We start from the raw sequence: 26,436 nt of genomic DNA on the forward strand, positions 1-26,436 counted from the left end.
ATCTCATCACTAGCAAAAGCAAAACTATAGACCATAATGGTCTTTTTCTTCTTCTTCTTTTCACACGCGTGACCTACACTGTCTCATTACCGCCACCTGCTGCCCCTGAGGGGAGATTATTAATTACATACATTTTTATATTTTATATTTATTCATTAAACTCCTGGTAGTAAATACCTTTTTATGATCCCTTGCATTGTGCTTATAGTTTTAACGAGGTCTAGTGTTAATGTGCGTTGAATAAAATGTATCCTGAAGACTCTCATTGTTTCTCTCCCCCTCACAAAAATGTAAACAACACCTGCATGTCAGTTAAAAGGTGCAGTGTGTAGGATTGACTGTCATCCAGCCCTCTGAAAGAGCCTAAATCGGCTACATTTTCTGTCCAGCAGAAGACGGTCAACTTCAGCGATTTTTATTTGGGGAAGTCTTAATTTAGCTGCTTTAGGTTTTTGCATCTTTGACAAAAAATATTTACACATAATAATGAATAGTATATTCCATATATTCCAAGAGTCATAGAAGTCATACAAGTCATACACACTGGTTCTTTAATGGGATATTATTTAGTCTAACTTGTACTTGTGTATCATTGTCCCTGTAAATTCAGCTCTCAGCATCTTACTCTGTGCCTCATATTTCAAGGACCCTATTTCACTGACTGCTCTTGTCATTATGGCTTCTTCAAATCCTCCACCATTCTTATAAAATCAGTATTAAGAGGCGAGTTTTTCAACATGTGTTACAAATGACATTGACAAATAGATTTATATATTCCAGCAAAGTTCTAGCGGTTTCCCATGTCTTCAGACCCTACTAATAACATATATCTATTTAAAGCTTTAAGCACTTGCCCTCTTGGTTACATTTAAAGGAAATATCATTGATGGATCTCTAGATATCAATAATTTATTACCCCACAATTCTAGCTACTACACTCTTAATTTTAAAAGCAAACGGATTTCAGTCTTTCAGTGGGCAGAGTAAGTAATCTCTCTCCAAGACTACAGAAGTATCAGTCATACAATTCCATCATTGGAGGTCAGATTCAACACAATAATGTAAAGGCTGTGTAGTTGAGTTAAAAAGTATTCATCTCTTGTGTTTGTGTCTCACAGGCAGGACTCCTCTTTGGTCTTACTCTTGGGGAAGCTGAGGGTGGACATCAACTAACACGACGCCCCAGACCCCCAGCAGAACTCTGAACCCCTCTCAGCACCCCAGAGAGTCCGAGACCCAGTGAGTAAGGTCCTCCCTGCCCCTCCGCCCCGACATCACCCGCCAGCCGAGAGGGCGAGGAGGGTCCCGTCCCCACCAGCACACAGAGGTTTGTTAGTTTGTTCCCATCTGCTTCTTCTGTGCTGATGGGTTCGGGAAGCTCCTCACACACACAGGAAGCTGTCATCCGCTATTTGCATCATCTGCTGACAAGAAATCAAAAAGGAGACTGACGCCAGGCTGAATGAGAAATAATCCGTCTAAAAGCTTCAATGCATTTAATCTGTCACAGAATACAGTATGTTCATGTACACTGTATGTACAGTGTTTATACTGTTTATTTACTGAGTAGCACTATTAAATACCTTGTTCAACAAACCTTCTAAATATGTCTTTATTTATATTGTATCAGATTTCTTATATAATGAAAATATCTGACAATGTATGACACTTTATATTCAACAAATATTCTCACTTTTGGATTTACATTTAACTCAAAGGCATTACTGTTATTTCTGTTAACTATGATATACTGTTAATATAAATAAAATGGAGAAACGGCCAGCAACGTGCCGTATGATTGCTCCCAATTTTATTCAAATGAACTCATAAACAATTGTTATCTTTACTGATTGTGTACCAGAACAGAAGATAATGTATCTAACATTATACATAGGTGTAGGTGCAAGGGAACAACATGTGACTTTAATATAAGGGGGAAACTGGGAATTTAATTAATTAATATCATTATTATCATTTGTATAACACTGCGGGTGCTTATTTCAAAATGATCATAGAGAATTTACCAACACTAAAAAGGCACCGATGATAACAAAATAAAGAACCATATTGAAAATAACTACAAGGTACATTTGTGTTTTTATTTTTGCAACAAAAAGAGGTCCGACTCAAAGAGTATTGTCAGGTACATGTTGGCCTAAAAAGATCAATGAAACATTTGAGATATCACACATCAAAAAGGAAATTATTAGAGGACAAGGGCATCTCATAATTGGGAACCATGTTGGAACCATTAGAGGTGGTGGTGGAGAACAGGGTCCTACCGGTCGAGCACTTTCAACAAGAGACTGATCCAGATCCTCTCCAGGAGCTGCTTCCTTCCAGCTGCCATCTCATTCTACAAACAGTCCAAAAAAGTTTTTACAAAATTTACTTGTGCAACTTTGGTGAGAATCACTTTGCTGCTTCGAATCACTGTGTTCACCGCAGATTTGTAATAATTGACTTTGTTGTTAATGAACCTTTTTGCTCAAGCTAAGTGTCGCTTCACCTTTAAAATAGACCCTCCCATTCTGTTGGACCACGAATAAAAGAATATATCAATGGTGAGAGACAAATAACCGATTCTGTTGGAATTGTGCCGTGAATTGCACAGAATGTTTGTCAAATTAATGCATTTCGGCGAATGCATTTCGCACCAGCAACAGGACGGAGGAGAAGAAGAAAAAACTGAATGTTGACTTTTTCTAAATACTACTGTTGTTGAGTCACGGAATGTAATTTTAGGATGTTTTCAGGCGAGAAGTTAGTAGTTTAAGCATCACATCTGTGGTCGGTTTGTCGAGATTCAGCTGACTAAAAATATAATATACTCCTGGGTCAATGTCAAAAGATAAATACATTTAATATACGTATGTTAATGCTTAAAAATAAGCTTCATTAAAAAAATACTTTGCCCTAAGCTAAAAGAAAGAAAACAACATAAACTCCAGGTCACAGCACAATCTATCCATCCAGGATATAACGTGACTTGAAGATATTGGAATAAATATGTCCGTTTGCATATATTATCTATAAATTGCTGATCCCCAAAAATAACATCGGAAACCCATAACAAAGTCCGACACCCTCCATTCTACAGGATATTTGATGTTGAATTATGGTTCCAGGGCCACATATTTACCTTTATCTGATGCCATCTAGGTTACCTTTAAGCATCATCTGTTAAAACTGGAGGTAGTTTCAATACATTCAAATAAGTAATATCCAGAATCATCCCTTTAAATCAACATAAATCCACTCAGATGAAACAAGGTAAAGTATTCCCTGGAAACAAACGTAATTGATTTTAAATTGAAGAAACAGACACTGTTCTGTCCTCATCTGTTAATCTCTTTTTTTTTAAACGTGTTTTTATTATGAAATGGAATTAATTTTTAAAACATCTTTATCTTAAGCATATGTATTATTTAATGTTAGCTTTTTGCAGACAATACTTCCCAGGCCGGATATGGACGTCTGTCGGTGACGCCACCGACAGGGCGGGGCCAACATTCCACCCGCTGTCTACTTTTGTCTGTACGTGGAGGAGGCAGGTCTGCACACGGGACGCTGTCTGGACATTTCAGGCGCACCGACAGTGAGTACCAATTTCCTGGCAACTTCTAGCCCAACAACTACTTATCTAGTTTGAGTTAGTCTCGGTCGCGTTTGTGAAAATGTTCTCCTCTTCTGGCCGTTTCCTCTCGGTGGTGTCCGGTGTCCTGCGTGGAGAGGGATGGAGTTGAGAGAGTTTCCTGCCCGTTAAACTTGCGTCTGTGTCGCTATCCGCCTAGCTTTAGCTACACCTTCACTGTAGCCTATTCATCCCGGTGCATCCTCTGGGCGCCGCAGAGGTCCGAGAGATACTCAGATATAGTGTGACCCGGACGGCTTTGAGACGAAGCAAATAACTTTGTTATTAAAGGGAGAACTTGGGCAACATGAGGTAACTCGTCCCCTGGGCGTAAAGCTCGGGTCACTTGTGTGTAACCTCGCTGTTCTTTTGATGACGTTTTGTCTTTGTTAAACGTATGTTGCTCGCTGTTTGAGGCAGGCACGTGTCTACGAAATGTTTTAATTCATGCGAGTCTTTCTGAATCTTTCCTGAACAGAACCTTTCCGTCAGTGCCACATTTCACTGTCCATGAGTTGGTTTAATCTATCCTCCAAAAGACTTGGTCTTTTGACATGGTCTTTATTGGTCTTTTATTTTCGTGTCCAAGTGAAACAGTGTGAACTTGTTTACTGCTCTTGAGTGATTTACCAGAGTGTTCCTGTCGAGCCATCTGGGGCTGCAGCACATGTACATCTGGGATCCCAATTGTGTATCACTGTTCGTACAGCCTTGAACACAAGGCTGTCTGATAGTGTCGGGATGACCCACATTTTAACTTGATAAATATTGTGTCTGTGTTGTGAGTACATGCCCTCCATAAGTGGGCCTTTTTTTTCTTGCCTCACTGCTGTTGCAGTCTTGTTTTACTTGTGTTTAATTGTTTAATACAAAGGTATGACATCTATTGTTATCAGGACAGATAATAAAGTATTGTTTATCCTGTCAGTAGTGGGGAATTTTTTGTTTGTTTTCATTTCCTCTGCCAAGAAGAAAGAGCTGTAGGTCTTTTAAACTGTGCCTGTCCTTAACCTGATTGGTGTGATGAAATTGCCCATGAATGAGTGTATGTGGTATGTGTACTATACGAGTTCCCCTTATTCATGCTGTAGAATCCCATTAGATCACCAACTGTTGGTGTGTTCAGTCCAGTCATTAGGTGTCTTGTTATCTCTGTAAAGACAAACCAGACAGACAGGGGAAAGGAGGAGGGAGGGTGCTTGTATTTAGCTTCCACCGCGACACACCCTGTCACCTGAGAATGAACAAGTTGCCCCACTTTCTGCATTATCAGGACTTTAAAGGGGTGCCTTCACTTGTTTTCACAACAGTTTATTATCGGCAATTGTTTTTTCTTCAGCTTTTTATTTATTTGATTAGTTATTGAGGTTATTTAGCTTTTCAATCTTATTCCAATGGGCGCTCTCTGCCTACAATCCCTTAAATGTGTTACTTTGTGCTTTAAAAAATGTAAAGAAGTCTTTCATCTAAATCAGCATGTATACATACACATAGTGATAGTGATGGATGAATCATCCAAAAGTGCGTGTGCGTGTGTGTGCCTGGTAGCTGCCGTAACTTGCCGAAGTGCACGCGTCATGTTTGCGTCAGGGAAGTGGAGTGTTCCACAGCGGCTGTGCCGTGTACTATCTCATTATCACGATCATTTAAAGGATAAAGCTTTACGGTGCTTTTGTTGAGTACTTGCAAACACTTGTGGGTGTGGCTCATTACCTGCAGCATTCACAGCCCAACCCAACGGATTCAGCGGCACCTCGCGAGCCTGTCTGCTGACATTCCCAAGTGAAGATTCGCAGGCGTTCTGTGTGTACACCTTTGCTCGCTCGGGCCTCTTATCCCTGCGGCGTCCTTCACTGCTTTAACCTTTCCTTTTTGGGCGAAGTGAGTTGAAATGATTAGCTGCTCACGGCCAGGGCTACTGTCGAGGGACCATTTCATTTGAATATTTGCTTGATGATTCACCCTCCGCCCTCGCCCTATGTCACCGCGAGACCCACAACAGGGCGGTTTGCTTGCAGCCGTGCGTGATTGTCGGTTGTGTAAACTCCACACAGACGGAGCATTGGTTGTCGTCACCTTCTCCCTTACCTGTCAGGGCGGCCGAGCTTCTCTTATCAACACAACCTGATAAGGAAAGAAAGAGCAGCTGCGGCAGACTGTTGGTGTTTATGAGTCAGTTTGACTCGCATCTGCGGGTGATTGTGACTCAGTCCAAATGTTCTTGCTGTGTCGGGTGTGTGAGCATATGAACCTGACCACACGAGCCGGGGGAAAGGGTGGCCAATCTATTTGTGTGCCTCACATTTCCCATGTAGCTGTGGATGAAGCGCTGACGAGGCGGGGTGTGTCGGCTCGACACATTTAACTCCGCCATCCGGGAGCAGCCCTTTGCAGTTCAATCGACTGCAAGACCCTGCAGAGGTGGCCGCAAACGGTGGCAATGTGCGCCTTGTGGCCCGGCAATTCAAGCTGGCGCTTGGAGAGAAATCTCGCTGTTAAACAAGAGCGAGAGAATCGAGAGCGCCTCGTCGGAGGAGTGGTGAGAAGTCTTAAACACGAGTCCAGTTGCTCTTGTTTTGCGGCGAGACATCACATGACCTGGATGACCTGTGGGCCGTTGGGTCAATAATGTGATCGAACTCCATCAGTCGTATTGATATGCTTTTCAGGCCGACATGAGCCGCTCCGTTTGCGAGGCCGCTGCCGTGTTGAAGAGCGCAGGAACGCCGTCTTTCCTCCGGGCGCACGGCTCAGCTGTCGAAGGCAGCAACTGTCTTCGGAGCCTGTCGCTCTGAACTGTTTTTCTAGCGTCGGGTTGGATTTCTTGCCCGTGTTTGTGATGGTGGTTACAAACCCTCTATTCTTCCTCTCACATTTGTCGGCTGCCATCTGTGCCCTTGCTCCATGTACTTAACCCCTCTTCTGTTTTCACTCTCCCTCTGTCCAGAGTGTGACACGGGCTGGCAAGGCGAGGGAATGTGTGTCCACCCTTATTGTAGCCGCGCTGACTTCAGCAACCACGTTTCACCTCCTTTTGGAGGAAAGTTAAATATAGCAACACTGGCGTCGTCATTTTCCGAGTCGTTTAGTCCGGAGTTGGTGCTTGCCCCGATTTAGTATTATTTTGGAGAAGAAAAACACCCTTTTCTCTGACTCATGGAGTGGCATTTAAAGGCTTCTCTGTTGGAGTTGGTGCTGATTTAAAGGGACAAGTCGGGCCTTGTTCTTCCCTCTAACCAGTAAACCATGAAAACATTTCATCTGAGTAACTTTGGTGGAAAACTCATAATAGTTTGTGTTGGGCAAAGTGTTATTTTATCACGTTGGTATGTTTTAATAGGGTACGGTTGCAACTGAGTCACATCTCGGAGACCACACGGCGACTGTTGAATCATCGTTCATGAATTCTATTAATAGGTTCATTCATCGCAGAGGATGCACGGCTACTGGACCTTTGTTCATTGTTTGTCTGCTTAAATGGGAGCCTGTGGTTGGCTGCTGTGGACACCGGAAGACTTGATGGGCTGAGACCGCCTCAAAGAAATTCAACAATTCAGGCGTACATTAAAAAAAAGTTACAAAAATTTAGCGGGAATTTAATCTGAACTACAGAAAACTGGAACTGTAGTGCGATTATCTAAATGAATGTCACTTGAGTGTATAACGGAAAGCTATCATAGCAATTAACTATTTTTATTTTGTTTTCCACGTGTAGTACCGTGTCAGCCAGAAATGTCTTTGCCCTGACTAAGAAACTATATATAAAACAATCTGTATCTTTAAACCAGGAAACGGGAACACTTTTCTCTCTGGAAAAATCTGGGATACTTGGTCCACCGCATTATAATCGCCATCTTTGTTTTCTGAACGTTTGTGTTGGAGAGGAATGCCGCCATGCCAGTTTTGCCTTGGAAAGCGAGGCAGCACACCCTGCTCACCTCTGTAAGCGAAGCTCGATCCGCCCGGGCCTCGTGCATTCCTCTGCCACTGCAGAACGGGAAGGAGGTCCTCAGAGGAATTCCTTATTTTCAGACGGAAGTTTTTTTCCTCTCAGGAGTTTGGGAACACTGTTTTTTAGAAAAGCAAAATAACCGAGGCTGAGTCTCGCTGGCTCATGTGATGAGAGTATTTACACACTTAAAGAACCTTTCTGCTGGGTGAAAACACTGATCTCTGCTAAAATGTAAAAGATATACCCCCAAATAGTGTTGTGTTAAAACAGCCTATCAGGGTTTTAAGAGAAGCCGCCCTCGAACCTCACAAATATTCCAGATGTTGTATTGTTGCATAAAACTGAGAGCTCTCCATCACTTTTCCTCACATCTAGTTCAGTTGGTATGAAACAGTATTTTTACATTCAAATAAAATGATTGAAGTCTGCTTTGTAAAGCCAATGAAAGGGCAAATAAAAGCAAGAGATTATTGTAAAAAAGTTTTCCGAGGATTTGGAGAACAGGCTGTTGTAGTAGACGGTCTGAGTGTTGTGTAAAATCCTCAAAAGAGTGCAGTAGTCTCAGCTTCTCCAGCATTTGTTTTACAGCATGGGCCCGTTGCTATACAATGGAACAGGAATTACTTTGATTATGGGAGAGAGACATGCTTGGAAAAGGAAAAGAGCTGAAATTGGAAACCAAAGAGAACCGTAGATGTGGACATGAGAAACCAACTATTGTAAAGCTTTTTAGACCCGACAGAAGATGGGGAGCGACTCTGCTTCTGCCTGGAGGAAAGTTGGCAAAGAGGCAGAAAAGTTGTGTGTGTTTGGTGATCTGAGAGCGCAGTGAGCAGTCTTGATGGGTCTGTCATGTCTACTGTTCACTTTTCCTCTTCGCAGTCTCACCTTTCTCTGACTGACCACCTCGGGTCAATCACAGAAGAAACATGACTGGAAAAATAACAAAAGAGGAGATGGAGGAGATGAAAGAGATGTTTGAGAAAATTGGTGAGTAAAAGCAATGTTACCATGAATATAATAATATTATTATTATTATGCCGTCTTCTAGCCCTAGTTGTACCACATGTCCAAGTGTCTCATGTGTCTTTTTGTGTTTTCTGTAGATCTGGACAAAAATGGATATATCGTTGATTATGAGCTCCATGAACTCCTTAAAGAAGCCGGCCGTCCCCTGCCTGGATACAAGGTCCGAGAGATCATCCAGAAACTAGATCGCAACAAGGACAATCGGATCAGCTTCGACGAGTTTCTTTCGGTACGTTAAGCGGAGCTCGGAGCAGTTTGAGCTGCCGGTCTTGACAAGTTTTAACTTTCTGTTCCAAGTGTTCCTGACTGAGTTGGTCTTTGTTTTCTGTTCTGCCTAAAAGCACCTCGCCCTGCTGGGCGGGGCCTCTACGTAAAGCTACTTTGAGCAGCTCCAGACAGATGAAATGCCTCTACAAGCCACACACACACACACACACACACACACACACACTCTCAGGGAATGCAGAAGTGAGGTCGGCAAAGTGGTCTGAGTTCCAGTATTTAGTTTCAGCCGTGATGACTGAGCAGTCATTTAGAGATGGCAGTCATTCACAGAGGCTGCATTTCTGAAATAATAATAATGGATCAAATCACATTTGACATTTTTGTCAAACAAATAAACAAGGTCCATTACATGCAGAAATCAGGATTGAAACATTTCAGGAAAAGCATTAAATAAAACCTGCCAAATAAATGTACAAAGAAAAAGTTTAATCATTTGTTTGAAAAAAAACATGTGGACACTTTCTCTGGTTACTTTCCAAAATCAAAGTAACCGTTTCAACAAAGGAGGTTTTCTAGTAAATTTTGTCTGTCCTTTTGCAAACTACGTCAAAGTAAAAAATACTAATTACAAATTGATGTAGATATCCTGCCTATTGCTCCTATAACTGAATGTTTAGCTAAATAAAATAGCTTTTAGCTAAATTGCAGAATTAAATGGAAATCCTTAGTCTTTTTAAGGTCATGATTGTCTTATTATGGTTACCTCTTCTACCCAGAGGGGCCACAAAAATGCAAGCTGGCACCCTTTGACCTCCAGCGTATTTGTGGTAAAGTGTGCTGTGGTCCGTCTCAGTCGGACTGAATAGCTCATTGTGGTCTCCGCCTGTGAGGCTGAGGTCACTGATGAAGCAGCGATAACTTCATGTCCAGGAAGTAACGCATACAATACCATAAAATATGTATTTTGAGAGCAGATTTGTCATGAGCTCTATACAGTATGCACCACCGAGCTTTATATGGTCCCATTAGTTGTTGTTGTTGTTGAGACTGATTTAATGTTTAGAGGTAATCGTTTAATGTGGGGACAAGCCTGAGGGTGGTGTTAGTGTGGAGGATGACATCAGCTGATAGCTGTTGATGGTATACTGGCACACACACACACTGTAATACTAGACAAGGGGTGACTGCACAGTCTCACTTTAAATCCGTGCAGTGTACTTAAATGCACAACACAACATCAGATTTTATGAACCCTTTGACCCAAAGTATTCCTGGACCTTTCATATTAATTTCAGGTTTTTTCAGACCATTTCCGGAGTTTAAAACTCAGTTACTCGTCCAGATGTTCATCTTATCTTTTTAGCCTTTTAGCTGGCAGGTTGGCTTTACTTCTTCATGCCAGCTGTTTGTCATCGAGGCGAACAGGAGCTCGACACGACAACACGTGATGTGAACAACAGTAAAAGGAGAGCAGGTTTATACAAGTATGGCTGCAACTAAAGAGTTTTTTCATTATTGATTATTAGTCCAATCTATACCGAAAAATCCATCCTGAGTGATTTGTGAGACGCGTTACAAATCAAGTCACCAGAATCCGTGTGATTGATGTGGTTTTGATTTTGCTTGCAGTCAATGGTGACTCTTACCTGTAAAATCGAATGCAGTCTTATACAGCTATTCGGCCATAAAGTCTTATGTCAATAAAGAAATTCACATTATTATTTTGTAAGTTGTCATTGAGGTGTTATTTAAAAGATATATGTGAGGTCATAGTGAATGCTAATGTTGTGCTGGACTGCATTGTATTGAGAGTTTTTTTCTGAAATACAAAAAAAGTCGAAGCACCTCTGAATAAAGTCCAGTACAACACAATCTTTAACTATGAAAATATATTGTTAATACTTTCTTCTTTTTTGTGTGTGGATATTGTATAGTTTATTCTCATTCTTATTCTTTTTTTAGTCTGCTACTGCTGTCGGGTGTTTTTGCATAAAGAATTTTCACGAACGATTATACTTGTATAAAAGGGGATGTGACAATAAAAACTTGAAACTTGAAACCTCAGTAATGAAATTAAAGATGTTCACCTTTCTGACATTGTGCTTCGTAATGGTGAAATTGATGGCAGAACGGGGTTTACTGCCATCCGATTGGACCTGAATATCCGACATGATAAAGTGGCCACTGGCGTGTACGTCAGACAATGATTAAGTTAGTGCATTAAAATATTTTATGATCATTTCCTTGTAAAATGTAATGTGATACTGACTCTACAAACATGGTATAAATTAAACAAATAAACAGCCGAGGAAAATTATTTTAATGATTGTGTGCCAAAGCAACGAGTTGGTTAGCCTCTACAACCCATTGTCTTCTCCTCAAATCAAAACGTACATAAACATCCCTTAAATATTTAATGAATTTCAGCCTGAAACCATACTGCAGCATTTAGGAGGCACGTGGTAGTTGGTCTTTCATTATTCTTTGGGCTCTTTTTAGATTGTCCAGGAGCTGAAGGGCAGTGAAATAGCAAAATCCTTCCGCAAGGCCATCAACAGAAAAGAGGGCATCCTGGCTATCGGAGGGACGTCTGTGCAGTCAAGCGAAGGCACGCAACACTCATTCTCTGGTAGGACAAATGGACAACGTCCCTTTCTTCTCTTTCTGTTTGCCCTCCAGCTATTGATGCTCCATTTACCAGTTAACAATGTGACCACCGTAAATGTCTCGATATGAGCAATACTGTCTCGTTCTCCTGTTGGTGTTTTGCTTTTAGTTGATGCCTGTCTGTGTTCATCTCTCCAGAGGAGGAGCGATATGCATTTGCTAACTGGATCAACACGGCGCTGGAAAAAGACCCCGACTGCCAACACGTCCTGCCCATGGATCCCAACACAGACTCCCTCTTCACGTCGGTTGAGGACGGTATCGTACTCTGGTGAGACTTCCTGTTTTCACCTCAAGCCAGCGACACGACTCGTCCCTCCCTCACCAAGCTACCCTTCTGTGATGTAGTGCAGATACCCGCATGTCACTGCACTTGTGATCACATTCTGGGTGATGAAATGAGACGTATGAGCCTGTATTGGGATACCAATCGACCATACCAACGTTCTGCCTCGCAGAGCAGCTGTTTGTACTAATACAATAAGACTACATTCATTAAATATTCGGAAATGATTACATATTGTTCCAAATATGAGTTGTTTTTTGTTCAATCGCCAGTTCAGGGTAATTTGAAAAGCAAAAATACTTTTATCACTCAAGTAACTTAATCAAAATTGCAAGCACTGCTGTAAATGGAGGTCATATTAGGCTGAGAGTCAGTTGGCATTTGACAGCTAAAATCTTAGCTTTGCCATGCTTAGGTTAACATACAACATATTTCAGAGCTGTTTGACTGTTGGGCCGCTAGGATGAACATTTGACACCAAGGCGCTTAACGGGGTCACAAACAAAGAACATTTTGTGTCACAAACAAAGAACATTTTGTGTCACAAACAAAGAACATTTTGTGTCGCAAACAAAGAACATTTTGGTTGTTATCTCTGCCTTACTTTACAATAAGGATACTGCATCAAATGTCTTACTAAAATGGTTGTTTTTGTACGTCTGCACAGCAAAATGGTGAACCTGTCGGTGCCAGACACTATCGATGAGAGGACGATAAACAAGAAGAAGCTGACACCGTTTACGATACAAGTCAGTTGAAGCTACCGTATATCAGGTTACCATTAGCTTACTTTTATTTGAATGTTCTAACGTTGGCTGCTTTGCACCTTGCAGGAGAATCTGAACCTGGCCCTGAACTCCGCTTCTGCCATCGGCTGCCATGTGGTCAACATCGGTGCTTTAGACCTGAAAGAGGGGAAACCCCATCTGGTGCTGGGCCTGCTGTGGCAGATCATCAAGATCGGTCTGTTCGCTGACATCGAGCTCAGCAGAAATGAAGGTACAGGCCACAGTTGATGGCTCCAGCACATTCACGTGTATTTGAGCCTCCTGGTCTGTTGTCAAGTATCTTAACTGATCATGAACACTTCTTGACAGCGCTGGCTGCATTGCTGAGGGACGGGGAAACCCTGGAGGACCTGATGAAGCTGTCTCCAGAAGAACTGCTGTTGCGCTGGGCAAACTTTCACCTGGAAAATGCTGGCCAGCCGAAGATCAACAACTTCAGCTCAGACATCAAGGTGGGCTGACTCCCTAACATTGAGGTCTTTCCTGGTTACTGCATCCACCATCGCTGGTGTCTCTGCTGCTAAAAAGAACTAGGATCGAATTGGTAGTTTCTTTTGCTGGGCAACAGTCAAATGTGTCTTTAATTCTTTTGATTATGGGTGTTCAGATCATTAATAGTCTGATATGCAGTGTTTGTTTTTTGAAAATGTCATTACACTGTTGGGTGTTGCCAGGCCACACTATAAATCAACAAGACAGGCATTCAAGGTGACCAAAGTGTTTTTATTTCTCATGCCATCTCATTCTTGACAAATTTGTTTGCAGAAAGTTTTCTGAGATGCCTCGCTTTTGTTCCCACTGGTCTAACTAGTGTTCAACAGTATTTTAACCGTTTACAGTCTAATTCAGTATGTATTTACTCTTTAATATGCCTGTGTAGTGTTTATAAAGGAAGACTAATGTAGATGCAGAACATTTGGCCCAACGCAAAGAATATCCATAACTTGATTTTAAGTAGGTGATTAGACAAAATACAAAAAGTAGTGTGCACATTAAAAGTATCAAGATTATCAGTACTTCACCTGGAGTACAGCTTCATTAAGATTGTGTTACTCAGCATATTGTCTTGTTTGTTCTTTGGTAGAACGCTGATCGTCTTTGTTTGTTTGCTTCTCCAGGACTCGAGGGCCTATTTCCACCTCCTGAATCAAATCTCTCCAAAAGGCACCGAGGAGGCCGAGCCACGCATAGACATCAACATGGGGGGCTTCAACGTGAGCACTTTGACACAGTTGAGTATCGGCGCCACATGGTAGCAGCTGCCTGGGGTCTCTAATCGGAGCATGTGGTCTGTGTGTTGTTCAGGAGAAAGACGACATGAAGAGGGCAGAGGCGATGCTCCAGCAGGCCGACAGACTCGGCTGTCGACAGTTTGTCACCCCGGCTGACGTCGTCAGCGGAAACCCCAAACTCAACCTCGCCTTCGTGGCAAACCTGTTCAACAAATATCCAGCGCTGACTAAACCCGAGAACGAGGACATTAACTGGGGACTGTTGGAAGGTGAGCGTGGAGAGTTACAGGTCTGGTGTTTAGAGCGTAGTAGTGTAGTTTCCCATGTCGGCTTCTGCCATAGAGATCCACTGGAAAGAAAAAAAAAGGTCCAAATACTCAAATAACAACCAGAGAGATCAAAGCCACAGCCAGAACCAGCTCTGAACAGATAGTCGCATTGTTAGCATCGAAACATATTTTATTTTGTGTAATGTGGTGCCTAAACACTCCTGGATACATTGGTAAGTATGCAGAACGTATATTTACGATAATCTAGTCACCAGATGTGTTTTGCTTGTGATGAGGCAGCACGTTTAATAATACATTTATTTTATAAGGCGCCTTTCAAGGCACTCAAGTTCGCCGTAGAACACATTAAAACAGTTCCAGTTAAGACAACCGGAGAGCAGCGGCAGCTAAACGCGCCAGCGTTCACTCCCGGAAGTGACGTAAAGGGTGAAAGATTACAGCACAACATGAGGAGAGAAGAACAACCCGCAGACTACGCTCCTATAGGAGTACAGTGCAGGAAAACACACACCTCGGCACATACATTTAAACATGACGTTGCAACGGGAAACAGGCGAAGGCGTGGGATGGTGGGTGAGGGTTGTGAATGCATATCAGTGTTTAGAACTACACTGACTTACTGAGACTTCCAGTATTTCACCAAAAAAAATTAAATTCCATGATCCTCCGCTGTCTAGGTGAGACACGAGAAGAGAGGACATTCAGAAACTGGATGAACTCTCTGGGAGTGAACCCACATGTCAATCATCTGTATGGGTACGTACCACAAACGACATTCAAAGACACGGAAGAGCTCTCTCCTGTATCTGACGAGGACTCGTCTTTTTTCACATGTTTAGATTATCTAACAACATCTTGATTTCTAGAGACCTACATGATGCCATGGTCATCCTTCAACTCTACGAGAAGATTAAAGTGCCTGTGGACTGGAACAACAAGGTCAACAAGCCGCCCTACCCCAAACTTGGAACCAACATGAAAAAGGTGATTCAGATTGTTTCTATTCTATTAAACAAAGATAACTTTTTGTTTTGTTTTTGCCTAAATATTCTTTTTATGCCTCTAGCTGGAGAACTGTAACTATGCGGTGGAGCTGGGCAAATCAGCCAAGTTTTCCCTCGTTGGCATCGGCGGGCAGGACCTGAACGATGGCAACCCGACCCTGACTCTGGCTCTGGTGTGGCAGCTGATGAGAAGGTGAATCACAACTGCACCAGGATCACTTCGGAAATAGAAATACATTCAAAGCCTGTCAATTATCATAGATTCTTTGCTGTATATCAGTTTCATTTGTACTAATAATAACTAATTAATCTTCAATTTGATTACTTCAACGAATAAAAACAAGTAAGACAGTGGTATGTTTTACGTATCAAAATATATAAAGAACTAATGACAATTGAGCTATTTGGTCTGGGACCAGGAGCCGTACACGTCGATGACTATCATGGAATTGCTGAGCTTCTCTGGGGGGAAACCAACTCATCAAGACGATGTTTGGGTGCATGTACATGACTTTGGATTGATGTTCAGATAAATGAGGCTGCATCGAAACAACATATTGTTCTTTCGGTTTGACTGTGCCTCATTTCGACTTCATCGTCGGAGTCACTTTGGTGACTGTATATTTACTGTCAATAATTCTATGAAGTGAGTAGTTGGTGACCTCCCCGTCATACCAGTGGTGCCTGTTCCTACCAAAGTCTTTGGGCACCAGTGGAAAAATAATTAAACTGGAGATCAGTTCATATTCATAATATAACAAATGTTCTGCTGCTCCACGCTTTCAGATATACGTTGAATGTACTGGAGGGACTGGGTGATGGACAGAAAGTAAATGATGACATTATCGTGAAGTGGGTCAACAAAACTTTGGCAGAAGCTGGAAAATCAACCAAGATTTCAAGCTTCAAGGTAAACCGAATTTTACTCAGACAAAATTTCTGTGAAAAATAACTTTGCTTGTTCATGGCCCCATCTCACAGGTTCTAAATGGAAAAAAATAGGCACTTGTTACATATTTACTGTTGCAAAGATACGCCTTGTGTTCGACTATTGATCTGTGTGTCGTGTGGTGATCAGGACAAGGAGATCAGCAGCAGTTTGGCCGTAGTGGAACTGATAGACGCCATCCAGCCCGGCAGCATCAACTACGAGCTGGTAAAAACCGGAAACCTCAACGAAGAAGATAAGCTGGACAACGCCAAGTAAGATTTGCTTTGACAAAAATAATGAGGAGCAACCATCTGCCGTTACTTTTGGTAACTGTGTGTGTGATGCGTTTCTCTAAGAGTCATTCTCTCCTTCATCCCTAGGTACGCCGTTTCTATGGCGCGGAAGATCGGAGCCCGTGTCTACGCTCTCCCAGAAGACCTTGTGGAGGTCACGAACAAAATGGTCATGACAGTCTTCGCCTGCTTGATGGGTCGGGGGATGAAGCGCGTCTAAGAGACTGGCTGGGATCATTGTGACACTTGTTCTTACCCACAGACCATTCAAGTTTTTTTGAAGAGATGTCCCCAACTGAAGAAATGAAGATTTTTTTGGAAGTGGAATTTGCTTGCGTCCCGGTCTCTTTTGAGGCGTTTACTGAAGAGTGATGTCCTCCTATTTAAAGTGTATCCACAATACTAAATTATCTGAAGAAATGGGTCTTGTGTTACAGTGGACAACGTATTACTCTACATATTCATTATTCATATTTCCAGCGGCAATGTTGTTTACATATTTGTACTCGTACTGATACGTAAACAATATCCTTGACTACTCACATTCCTGAATACCATACTTATAAGTAAGACAATTAATTAAAAAAAGGAATAAAGCAAGAGGCGGGATGTTTAAGTGGAGCACACACATAAAAAAACACACCCAAACATTGCTTCTGCTTAATAAAGTAAAAGCATGTCCTATAATAACTGGCACCATAAACTTTTACATATCTGTATACAGAAGCCGTACGCTCATATTATAGGCATGACCAGCCTGGCGTGCTGTCTGTATCCTTGTACTTATTTGTTTCTTGGTATTACTACTCAAGGTATATTCTGTTTTGTTTTGTTTGGGGCGTCTAGTGTGTCTTGGACTTCTGTTGTCTTTGATCTGTTACGTTGGATGAGGAGCAGGTGGACTGGACTCTCCTGGCTTCTGCTGTGCCTTCTGGTCTTAAAAACGACTTCTACTCGCGCTTTCAGGTTTTCCCTTTATCTTTTTTATCCAACATTACCAAATATAAATAATAACTTCATTCCAGGTAGTTTCATGATATTCTATGACGATGGCCAAATTGTATTTGGTCTCATGTTCATGTCTACTCCTTTTTGTGCTTGTAAACAATAAATATGACGTTGAAAACGCTTGTTTTATCTTTGAAGTTTATAGAAAGGCCAATTTCCTTTAAGTACTTGAGAGAAATGTGTGTTTATAGTGCTAAAAGGGTGCTCCTCCACATGGAAGTTTGTTTTACAAAATCTAATCCAGGTGCCCTGATTGTCCTTTATTGTCCCTCGTTAGGGAGATCAGCTCCAGGTGTGGTGTTCCACACCTGTTCCTAATGCTCTTAAATGGGAGTGGGTGGAGCCTCCTGGCAGGAAAGTAGCTGCCTCTAGTTACCCTCATCCTTTCTTCTGAAAGACATGAACAAACAGTGGAACACACGAGTAACCCAATGTACCAGATAGCAATAGAAGAGGATAGCAAATTACAAAAACAGTCTAATGGTGAAATCTTCTTGAAAAATATATTTACCACATACAATGTATTCCTGGATGAGAAAGTGTATGCACCTATCAATACTACATTTCTCTTCTGCGTCAAATATTGTATTTGAACATAAATGTGTGGATAAAAGTATAATAACCTGCATAGTGTGCAATATCAGGCTAGTACAGTCATGTTACACCCATAAACAACATATTTGTCTCTACATTCTTTTGAGATTGAGATAAGCATTGTCTCAACTTGAAGTCAATGCTCTGGAGAATGTGCTGTTTCTAAGGCTAAATATTAGGTTTCATGTCAAATATGTCAACATGAATGAGAAGTCCTTTTTGGCAAAGAGAAAATAATTTTCCATCGCAAACTGCGTCGTCTGCTTTTTGTGATCCATGTCTAATACATTGAAGACGTTTGCCGATGTGATGGAAGATATCCGCTAACTCAACATCACTTTAATCTGATCTTTTACTTAATTTCCCCTTTATTGCTTCTCCTTCCTCTTATCTAATCTTTCTGTTAACTGCCCTCGTGCTTTTATATTCTTCCCTTTTTTCCCTCGTAAAACACAGCACCCGTTTTAAATGGCGCCTCATGAAAGTAATACACAGACATTTATTGTTGTGTTTCCTCTCCGCTGCTTCCCAAGAGGAAATGCATGATACTATTTTGTTGTTACTCATTGTCGCTCTTTCTTCACAGTCCATCAAGTCTCGCAGTACAACTGGAGAGCGTTGGCAGACTGTATTTTATTGTTCACTGGCCTGAATCTCAGTCAGATGTAAAGTCCTCTGGGCTCCGCTCCCTGGTGGCTTTCTCAGTGAGTCTCTGGTTTTCCTGAGGATCTGATTAGAGCTGAGACTGTCAGGCTCTGTCAGAGTGATGAGGAGGCATCCCCCAGTGGCCTTCATCAGCTGTCTTTTCAAGCCCCATTTGCATTGTGTGGCGTGTGATGATGCAAAGAGAGTTTGGATTCATTTGTATTTTATCAACAAAATTAGTTTTAAAAGAGGCGAGACATCAGACAACAACCAGTCCGAGTCTTTTATCAAATTAAAAATCATATGAAGAAAAAAAATGTAATGTTCAGAACAATATAATCAATAACTTTTGAGGGAAATATGATGTACATAATTAAGTTACACAGAAAATATTACGCTAACAGTAGTGGATGGAGTATTGTGAACATCTGGTTTAACCTTTAACATTGCTGTGTGTTATTTGAGGAGTAAATCTGTCAAATGAAGAGTATAAAGTACCCTCTTGGAGTGCAACATGTAGTGGAGGAGTATAAAAGTAGCACATAATCAAGTGATGTAAGTACACCATTCAGTTTTGTACTTATTGTCAACAACTGCAAGCCAATATCTCAAATAAATAATAAGTACAATATACACAGGAGTATGCCAATATATAAATGCCCTACAAATAATGAATACAGAGATAGAGGATATGTGGATATATAGTAAACAGCATAACACACAATATATCAATATATTCTACGATATTATCAATATATTTGTGAAGCGAGCTGATCGCCAAACAAAACAAATGAGATAATCACCTGTTGAGTTGCCTGCTTCGTGCTGCATCTCGCTATTCTCCAGTGTCAGAGACGTGCAGAGGAAAGACACCGCCAGGAGGTTTCCCCAGAGGACTCCTCGGTCTGTAGCTGACATCTGGGCTCTGAACCATCCAAAGGTTTCCCCGCCCTGCAGCGCACATCCTGCGTGTGCTGCTGCATCTGAGCATCAGGTGGACTACGTGCTTGTGCTTCTGGGGGGAACCACTTGAAGAAGAGAAGAAGAGAGAAAGAGAAGCAGAAGGTGCTGCGAGAACAGGACTCGTGATTGTTTTTCAAGAAGTGTTGGATGACGTTTGATTTTTCTTCTCTCAGCATCATCCACTGTGGGCACTGAGGATGGAGGAGCTGCTCCAGGTGGGCCTGTTTGAAGTCATCATGAGGATGGCATTGGAGTAACTGAAACTAAGGAAACTAAAGGTATGAATAAAGATGTGTGTGAACTGATGGATTTTTAGACTTTTCCATGATGTTTTCCATGTTATTTTAATAATATTATTATTTTCTCATAGTCCACAGGTGCTAAGTTGTTAAGAATGCAATTTAATGACAAATATAAAAACTTTTCTGGAGAAAATACAAGTTAATTTAATACTGTTTGAATAAAAAAAATGTTGATCGTAAAACAAATATATTAATTTAAAAGCGCTGTTACATAATATGTATATGCAATGGCTGGTCAATTTATTGTTTACATATTAAAAATCAAAAGATAAAGATGTATTTGTCAGGTCTGTTAGATTCTGGTAATTTCCTATAGCTATATGTAATTTGACACTAAATAGGAAATTCTCTGAAAGAAAATCTCCATTAAAAGCCAATGTTTCATTAATTATTGACAACAATATTCACAGTATATGTTAAATTGTTTGCCAGTTGTTAAATAAGCAATCATATACACTACCGTTCAAAAGTTTGGGATCACCCAGACAATTTCGTATCTTCCATGAAAAATCACACTTTTATTTATCAAATGAATATAAAATATAGTCAAGACATTGACAAGGTTAGAAATAATGATTAATATTTGAAGTATTAATTTTGTTCTACAAACTTCAAGCTCAAAGGAAGGCCAGTTGTATAGCTTATATCACCAGCATAACTGTTTTCAGCTGTGCTAACATAATTGCACGGGTTTTCTAATCATCCATTAGTCTTCTAAGGCGATTAGCAAACACAATGTACCATCAGAACACTGGAGTGATAGTTGATGGAAATGGGCCTCTATACACCTATGGAGATATTTCATTAGAAACCAGACGTTTGAATAGTCATTTACCACATTAACAATGTATAGAGTGTATTTCTGATTAATTTAATGTTATCTTTATTGAAAAAACAGTGCTTTTCTTTGAAAAATAAAGTCATTTCTAAGTGATCCCAAACTTTTGAACGGTAGTGTATAACAAGCGCCGACATTACAATGCTTTCTCCAAGAAACTCTATGAAATAATTGGGAAGTGATTCACGTTCAGTAATCCATGTAGCTCGTCTCAAAGACAGTGAACCCAGTTGCCTCATGGCACAGCGGTGACACACACCGCTCTCAGTCATCAGCACCCTGGTTTCCTAAGTGATGCCGCTCCTGAGGGAGAGCAGCTGATTGGCTCGCAGAGCCTCGGAGCTTTCGGCCGTCTGTGTGTGCGTGTGTGTGTCTCTCTGTTTTCGGTAATGATCGACCAATTAGTCAAACAATGGCAACAGTCACCTAATCACCTCATCATGTGTCGGCTCTGCACAGGGTGAAAAGCCATCACTGCCTGCGTATTTTTTGGGGCGTGTGTGCGTCTGTGTGTGGCTTTTCGGTGCACCGCCACCATATCACAAAATGTTTCAGACAACGCAGCATCGTGCAGTTCCTCTTGTGGCTGCTTCACTCACCACAGCAACCGGCTGCTGTGTGACAGGCCAGGTGAGGAAGCGTGGCAGACAGTCCCAACCGCCCCCTGTCCCCTGACTGTAACCTGCCATACGCACCATCAACAGAGCAACTCTCTTCTGCTGCCACAGTGTCACCCAGGAGAAGTCACGCTCAGCGCCGGCAGAGAGAGAGTAAACGAGTGACATGAGTGTCTGTCCACACCTGCAGGTCTGAGGATGACGGGCCAGGCGGCGGAGAGAGAGCGGTCGCCACACAGCCTGTCGGTGAAGACCACCTTGGAGGAGGAGATCGGCAGCGACAGCATTCGGAGCAGGTGTGGACAGCCGTTAGATCACCTTGTATTTGTTTAAGAGAAGCAACAAAACAAAAAGTATTGAAAGCCCACATGTGTGTTTGCCCGTGTGTCTTCACCCCAGGGTGCCATCTGTGTGTGATGACACTTCCTCGGAGCTGCAGAGAGTCGCTGCTCTCGACCCTCATGGACGCGATTCCAGAAATTCATTTCAAAGGGTCAGAGCCCTCTCAAGGTAAAGTGACTGATCAGAGAAGGTGAATCATTATTGTGCATTTAAAAAAAATGTGTTATTGTATTCGTCTTGTAGCAAAGAGGACAACGTGTACAGACAGTTTGGTTCCAAGTCTTTTTAAGGTCACACGTTGGGCAACAGCCAACCGACTTGTGACTCCTGCACCTCGAGCTAATCACTCGAAATCCAGACTGTTTGCTGTCCTGGCTCCTCAGTGGTGGAACGAGCTCCCCACTGACATCAGGACAGCAGAAAGTCTCTTCATCTTCCGCCGGAGACTGAAAACACACCTTTTCCGACTATATCTGGATTAAAACACAGATTTGCACTTCAGTGGCACTTAAATAGCTCTTATTATGGTACTTTTGTAGTTCGACTATGCTGAGGAAATGTTACTTTCTGTATTCTTGTTGTTCTTAGTTTGTACTCTAGGTTGAATGCACTTACTGTAAGTCGCTTTGGATAAAAGCGTCTGCTAAATGACATGTAATAATGTAATGTAATAAAGTACGTACTGCATTCAAGCTCATGAAGACCTTGATGACTAAAGGGTCACAAGGGGTCAGGTGAAATACTTTGTGTACTCGAAGCATAAAACCAGATAAATGGTTTTCATCTTATTCTGTCATTGTGTAAAATTAAATATTGATGTTCTTTATATTCTTGAGAAAAAAGTGCAAACATTTGATGAAAACCAAGACGATCCAATCAGTTGTGATGAAAGAGAATTCCAGAGAAGTGTATTGATCTGTTTGACTGATCATTTTTTATAGAAAGATTTTAAGACTGAGATTCTGAGATTTCAAAAATTGTAAAACGTCGTTTTTAAAAATTATATATATATATATCCTGGATAGGCCAAGATACATATTTCTTCTTTGAGGATGTTTTTCCAGAACAATTTGAGATGTTTATGTTCAAAGCTGATTAATTACATTTTATATGAACATTGTAAATTGCCTTGGATAAAAGCGTCAGCTCAAAACATGCAATGTGGAGTAATTTAAAACATACATTAGCTCAATTATTTGTGATTCCTAGTACTGACCGAGACTGTGATCAAGTTAAACTGCGTCTGCTTCTGGATATGTTCTGCAGCTCCATGGAGACGTCGACCTCATGCCACTGTCATGCTTATCTTTTCATAGACAATTCAAATGTGACGAGAGCTTTGTACGTTCCCTGTGTGTCAGGCTGGTGAGTCTGGTGGTGAGACTGAGGGAATGGGCTCACCGGAGCCTGCTGGAGGAGGAGGAGCGGCCGGACTCCTTCCTGGAGCGCTTTCGTGGCCCTGAGCTGCGAAAGGCCCCCAGCCGCATCAGCAACACGCAACCAGATGCCGATGGCAATGCCAAAGGAATCTTTAGGTATGCCCGTCCGCCTGCCTGTCACCCTGAACCATCACTATGCATCTTGATATACACGTGAAGCACTGGATGACCAGAAGAGAAGAAACCTCAGAACATCAGAGGCCTCAAAGTGTCCATTCGGTCAAAAATAAATCCTGTTTAAATAGAGATTTTAGAAAACGGTTAAGCACTCAGTGGTGTAGATTCAACTCTGGGACATTTGAAGTTGCTGTGTATGTGATTGCAATATACTGTACTGTGTTTCAACAGTTTTGCTTCACTAAATAAGGACAAAAATATGTCTTCATTAATGTCAGCTTATAACTACTCTTGTGTATCTCTCCGTGCTTTTAGGAAAAAGTGGAAATTGTTTGTGGTGTCCCCATCCGATAACGCCTACTACCGCTGGTTATCTGTTATCGCCACAGCGGTGCTCTACAACTGGTTCCTGGTTGTCGCGAGGTAATGACTCCACAGTCGCGATCTGCTGGTGGTGGATGTGGTGAATGGGGGTTCTGCCCACTTACAGGTGTTATTGTATTGTCCTATTCACAGGTCATGCTTTGAAAAGCTACAAGTGGGCAATTACGTCTGCTGGCTGGTGTTGGACTACCTCTCTGACTTTGTGTACATCATTGACACTTGTGTCCGTCTTCGCACAGGTAATCGATTTGAGAATACACAACAATAGAATTTGTTTGGAGTTTGAGTTTCTGGCCACGTGACAGTTGCTCTTCTGATATTCACTCTTCTTTGAACTACTCTTTGTTCTCCACCAACTCCTGCGGGACAGGATCTGGCTCTTTAACTGCCAAATGCTGTGTTCCCCAGCGAGTCCCACTCTTGGTCTGTCCGGTTCTTGTTTCGCATCAGTAAATAAAACCACCTTTTGTTCATCCCTTTGTTGCCTGTGGGTTATTCTCCCGAGGGTAACGCCACATTCATGGTTACTCTCCGCCTCCCCTAGGCTTTCGTCGGGGAACATAACAGCCTCAAATGTAGGTTCATGAGATGTTTCACAAAAAAACAGCAGCTTGAAACCGTGTTACCGAGAGTCTCAGACGGAAAACCAAAGCAATGAGCTGAAAGTTGCCAAAAGGCAGAAATAAAACACAACAGCAGGTTGAGGGCACAGCTCAGCTGAATTTGTGCTCCATTCTTCTCGTCCTCAGGGTTCTTGGAACAAGGTTTGCTGGTGAAGGACCACGCCAAGCTCAGAGACAGCTACGTCCGAACGTTGCAGTTCAAGCTGGACGTCGTGTCCATCCTGCCCACGGACCTGGTGTACATCTCCACCGGCATCCACACGCCACAGCTCAGGTTTAACCGCCTGCTTCGATTTCCACGCATGTTTGAATTCTTTGACCGCACAGAGACACGCACCAACTACCCCAACATCTTCCGGATCGGCAACCTGGTGCTTTACATCCTGGTCATCATTCACTGGAACGCCTGCATCTACTACGCGATATCCAGCTCTCTGGGATTTGGCTCGGACACTTGGGTGTTCCCAAACATCTCCAAACCCGAGTATTCCTCCTTGACTCGGAGTTACGTCTACTGTCTGTACTGGTCCACTCTTACTCTCACCACGATTGGCGAGATGCCTGCACCCGTGCGGGACGAGGAGTACCTGTTTGTGGTCTTCGACTTCCTCGTTGGGGTTCTTATCTTTGCCACGATTGTGGGAAATGTTGGCTCCATGATTTCCAACATGAACGCCACCCGGGCCGAGTTTCAAGCTCGGATCGATGCCATCAAACACTACATGCACTTCCGCAAAGTCAGCAAGGAACTGGAGACGCGCGTCATTAAATGGTTCGACTATCTCTGGACCAACAAGAAAGCCGTAGACGAGAAGGAGGTGCTAAAGAATTTGCCAAACAAACTGCGGGCTGAGATTGCAATTAACGTACACCTGGAGACTCTGAAGAAAGTACGCATTTTTCAAGACTGTGAGGCCGGCCTGCTGGTGGAGCTCGTGCTCAAACTCCACCCCCAGGTCTTCAGTCCGGGGGACTACATCTGCAGAAAGGGGGACATAGGGAAGGAGATGTACATCATTAAAGAGGGGAAGCTGGCTGTGGTGGCTGAAGACGGGGTCACACAGTACGCTCTCCTCACCACCGGCAGCTGCTTCGGGGAAATCAGCATCCTGAACATAAAAGGGAGCAAAATGGGAAACCGCCGGACAGCCAACATTCGCAGCTTGGGTTACTCGGATCTCTTCTGCCTCTCGAAGGACGACTTGATGGAAGCGGTGACCGAGTACCCGAACGCTAAGAGTGTGCTGGTGGAGAGGGGCCGGGAGATCCTGCTGAAGGAGGGCCTGCTCGATGAGAACGCAGAGAGCGGCGGGCTGCAGAAAGAGGACACGGAGGAGAAGGTGGAGAGGCTGGAGTCGTCCCTGGACACCCTTCAGACTCGCTTTGCCCGCCTGCTGAGCGAGTACAAACACACTCAGCAGCGGCTGAAGCAGCGCATCGCTCTGCTGGAGCGGCAACAGAATCACACGGACTGCGGCGCGGCCGCGAGCGATGACATGGGGCCGGAGGAGGTCAATGGAGCCGCCCCCGGGCCTCCAGATGGGGCTCACGCAACAGAGTGATGTGCAAATGGAGGACACCAAGAGCCCAGCAAAGCTGTCACACTCGGGAGATTTTAGATTGGACACATGTTTAGAGTGTAAAGAGATGTCTGCATGTCAATAAAACATGAAAAGAAATTGGAAAACACTGCTAGGCCGATGCAGTCTGAGTTATTGTCTGTACCAAAGCCAGTGTCGGAAAAATGGCTTTAAAGTTATATCTCAGGATCAAGCTAATTCAAGAAATTAATAATATCAAGCATTTTTGACTAAAAAGCTCTAGGAATTGCCGGTTATTCTTGTTTTTGGGTCTCTTGTAAACATCCTGTGTTGGGTTGCATCAGCGAAGGGATTCAGTTCTCTCTCCATGTTATACATTGTGCTCTCGTCTCTCGCTGCTCCTCCTGGGGAAAAAGTCCTAGGAGAGATGGTCGAAGGTGATTTGCTGACTTCACATACACAAACACAATTATTTTCCAGTGTCCTTATGTTGTGTTATCTTGTCTACTTTGGTGATTATCATAACAACCTTTTGACATTTTATTTCCTACTTTGGCTGTTGTGAGGTCGTGCATTGACAATAATTTTGTTTCCCTCGCAATGTGCAGATATTGTTGTTTTGCTGCTTTAAAATGTACTTTGCCAGTGTTCCATTAGAATGAGTGCGCCACTGTGAGTTGCTCCCATTTATA

General features: G+C 42.5%; 2 protein-coding genes and 1 long non-coding RNA gene across 3 annotated transcripts; 2 read left to right on the forward strand and 1 right to left on the reverse strand.

Moving 5' to 3' along the window:
* The first annotated feature begins 3,507 nt into the window (after nt 1–3,507).
* On the forward strand, nt 3,508–16,795 carry pls3 (plastin 3 (T isoform)). The gene is made up of 16 exons (XM_056443487.1): nt 3,508–3,598; nt 8,469–8,576; nt 8,693–8,844; nt 11,340–11,469; nt 11,646–11,778; nt 12,461–12,542; nt 12,627–12,792; nt 12,891–13,033; nt 13,700–13,795; nt 13,887–14,082; nt 14,781–14,859; nt 14,970–15,087; nt 15,170–15,300; nt 15,894–16,017; nt 16,186–16,310; nt 16,419–16,795. The coding sequence occupies exons 2-16, from the start codon at nt 8,516–8,518 to the stop codon at nt 16,549–16,551; spliced, it is 1,869 nt and encodes a 622-aa protein (XP_056299462.1). The 5' UTR covers nt 3,508–3,598; nt 8,469–8,515; the 3' UTR covers nt 16,552–16,795.
* Nucleotides 14,085–21,596, reverse strand: LOC130212407 (uncharacterized). Its single transcript, XR_008835365.1, has 3 exons — nt 21,483–21,596; nt 19,382–19,606; nt 14,085–14,162 (listed from the first exon to the last, which is right to left on the reverse strand). It is a non-coding gene; the product is annotated as an uncharacterized LOC130212407 (long non-coding RNA).
* Nucleotides 20,739–25,823, forward strand: cnga2b (cyclic nucleotide gated channel subunit alpha 2b). The gene is made up of 6 exons (XM_056443489.1): nt 20,739–21,594; nt 21,698–21,808; nt 23,002–23,175; nt 23,512–23,619; nt 23,713–23,819; nt 24,330–25,823. The coding sequence occupies exons 1-6, from the start codon at nt 21,497–21,499 to the stop codon at nt 25,763–25,765; spliced, it is 2,034 nt and encodes a 677-aa protein (XP_056299464.1). The 5' UTR covers nt 20,739–21,496; the 3' UTR covers nt 25,766–25,823.
* The last annotated feature ends 613 nt before the right edge of the window (nt 25,824–26,436 follow it).

Source organism: Pseudoliparis swirei, chromosome 3 (genome assembly GCF_029220125.1).
Source record: "Pseudoliparis swirei isolate HS2019 ecotype Mariana Trench chromosome 3, NWPU_hadal_v1, whole genome shotgun sequence".
Taxonomy (NCBI): domain Eukaryota; kingdom Metazoa; phylum Chordata; class Actinopteri; order Perciformes; family Liparidae; genus Pseudoliparis; species Pseudoliparis swirei.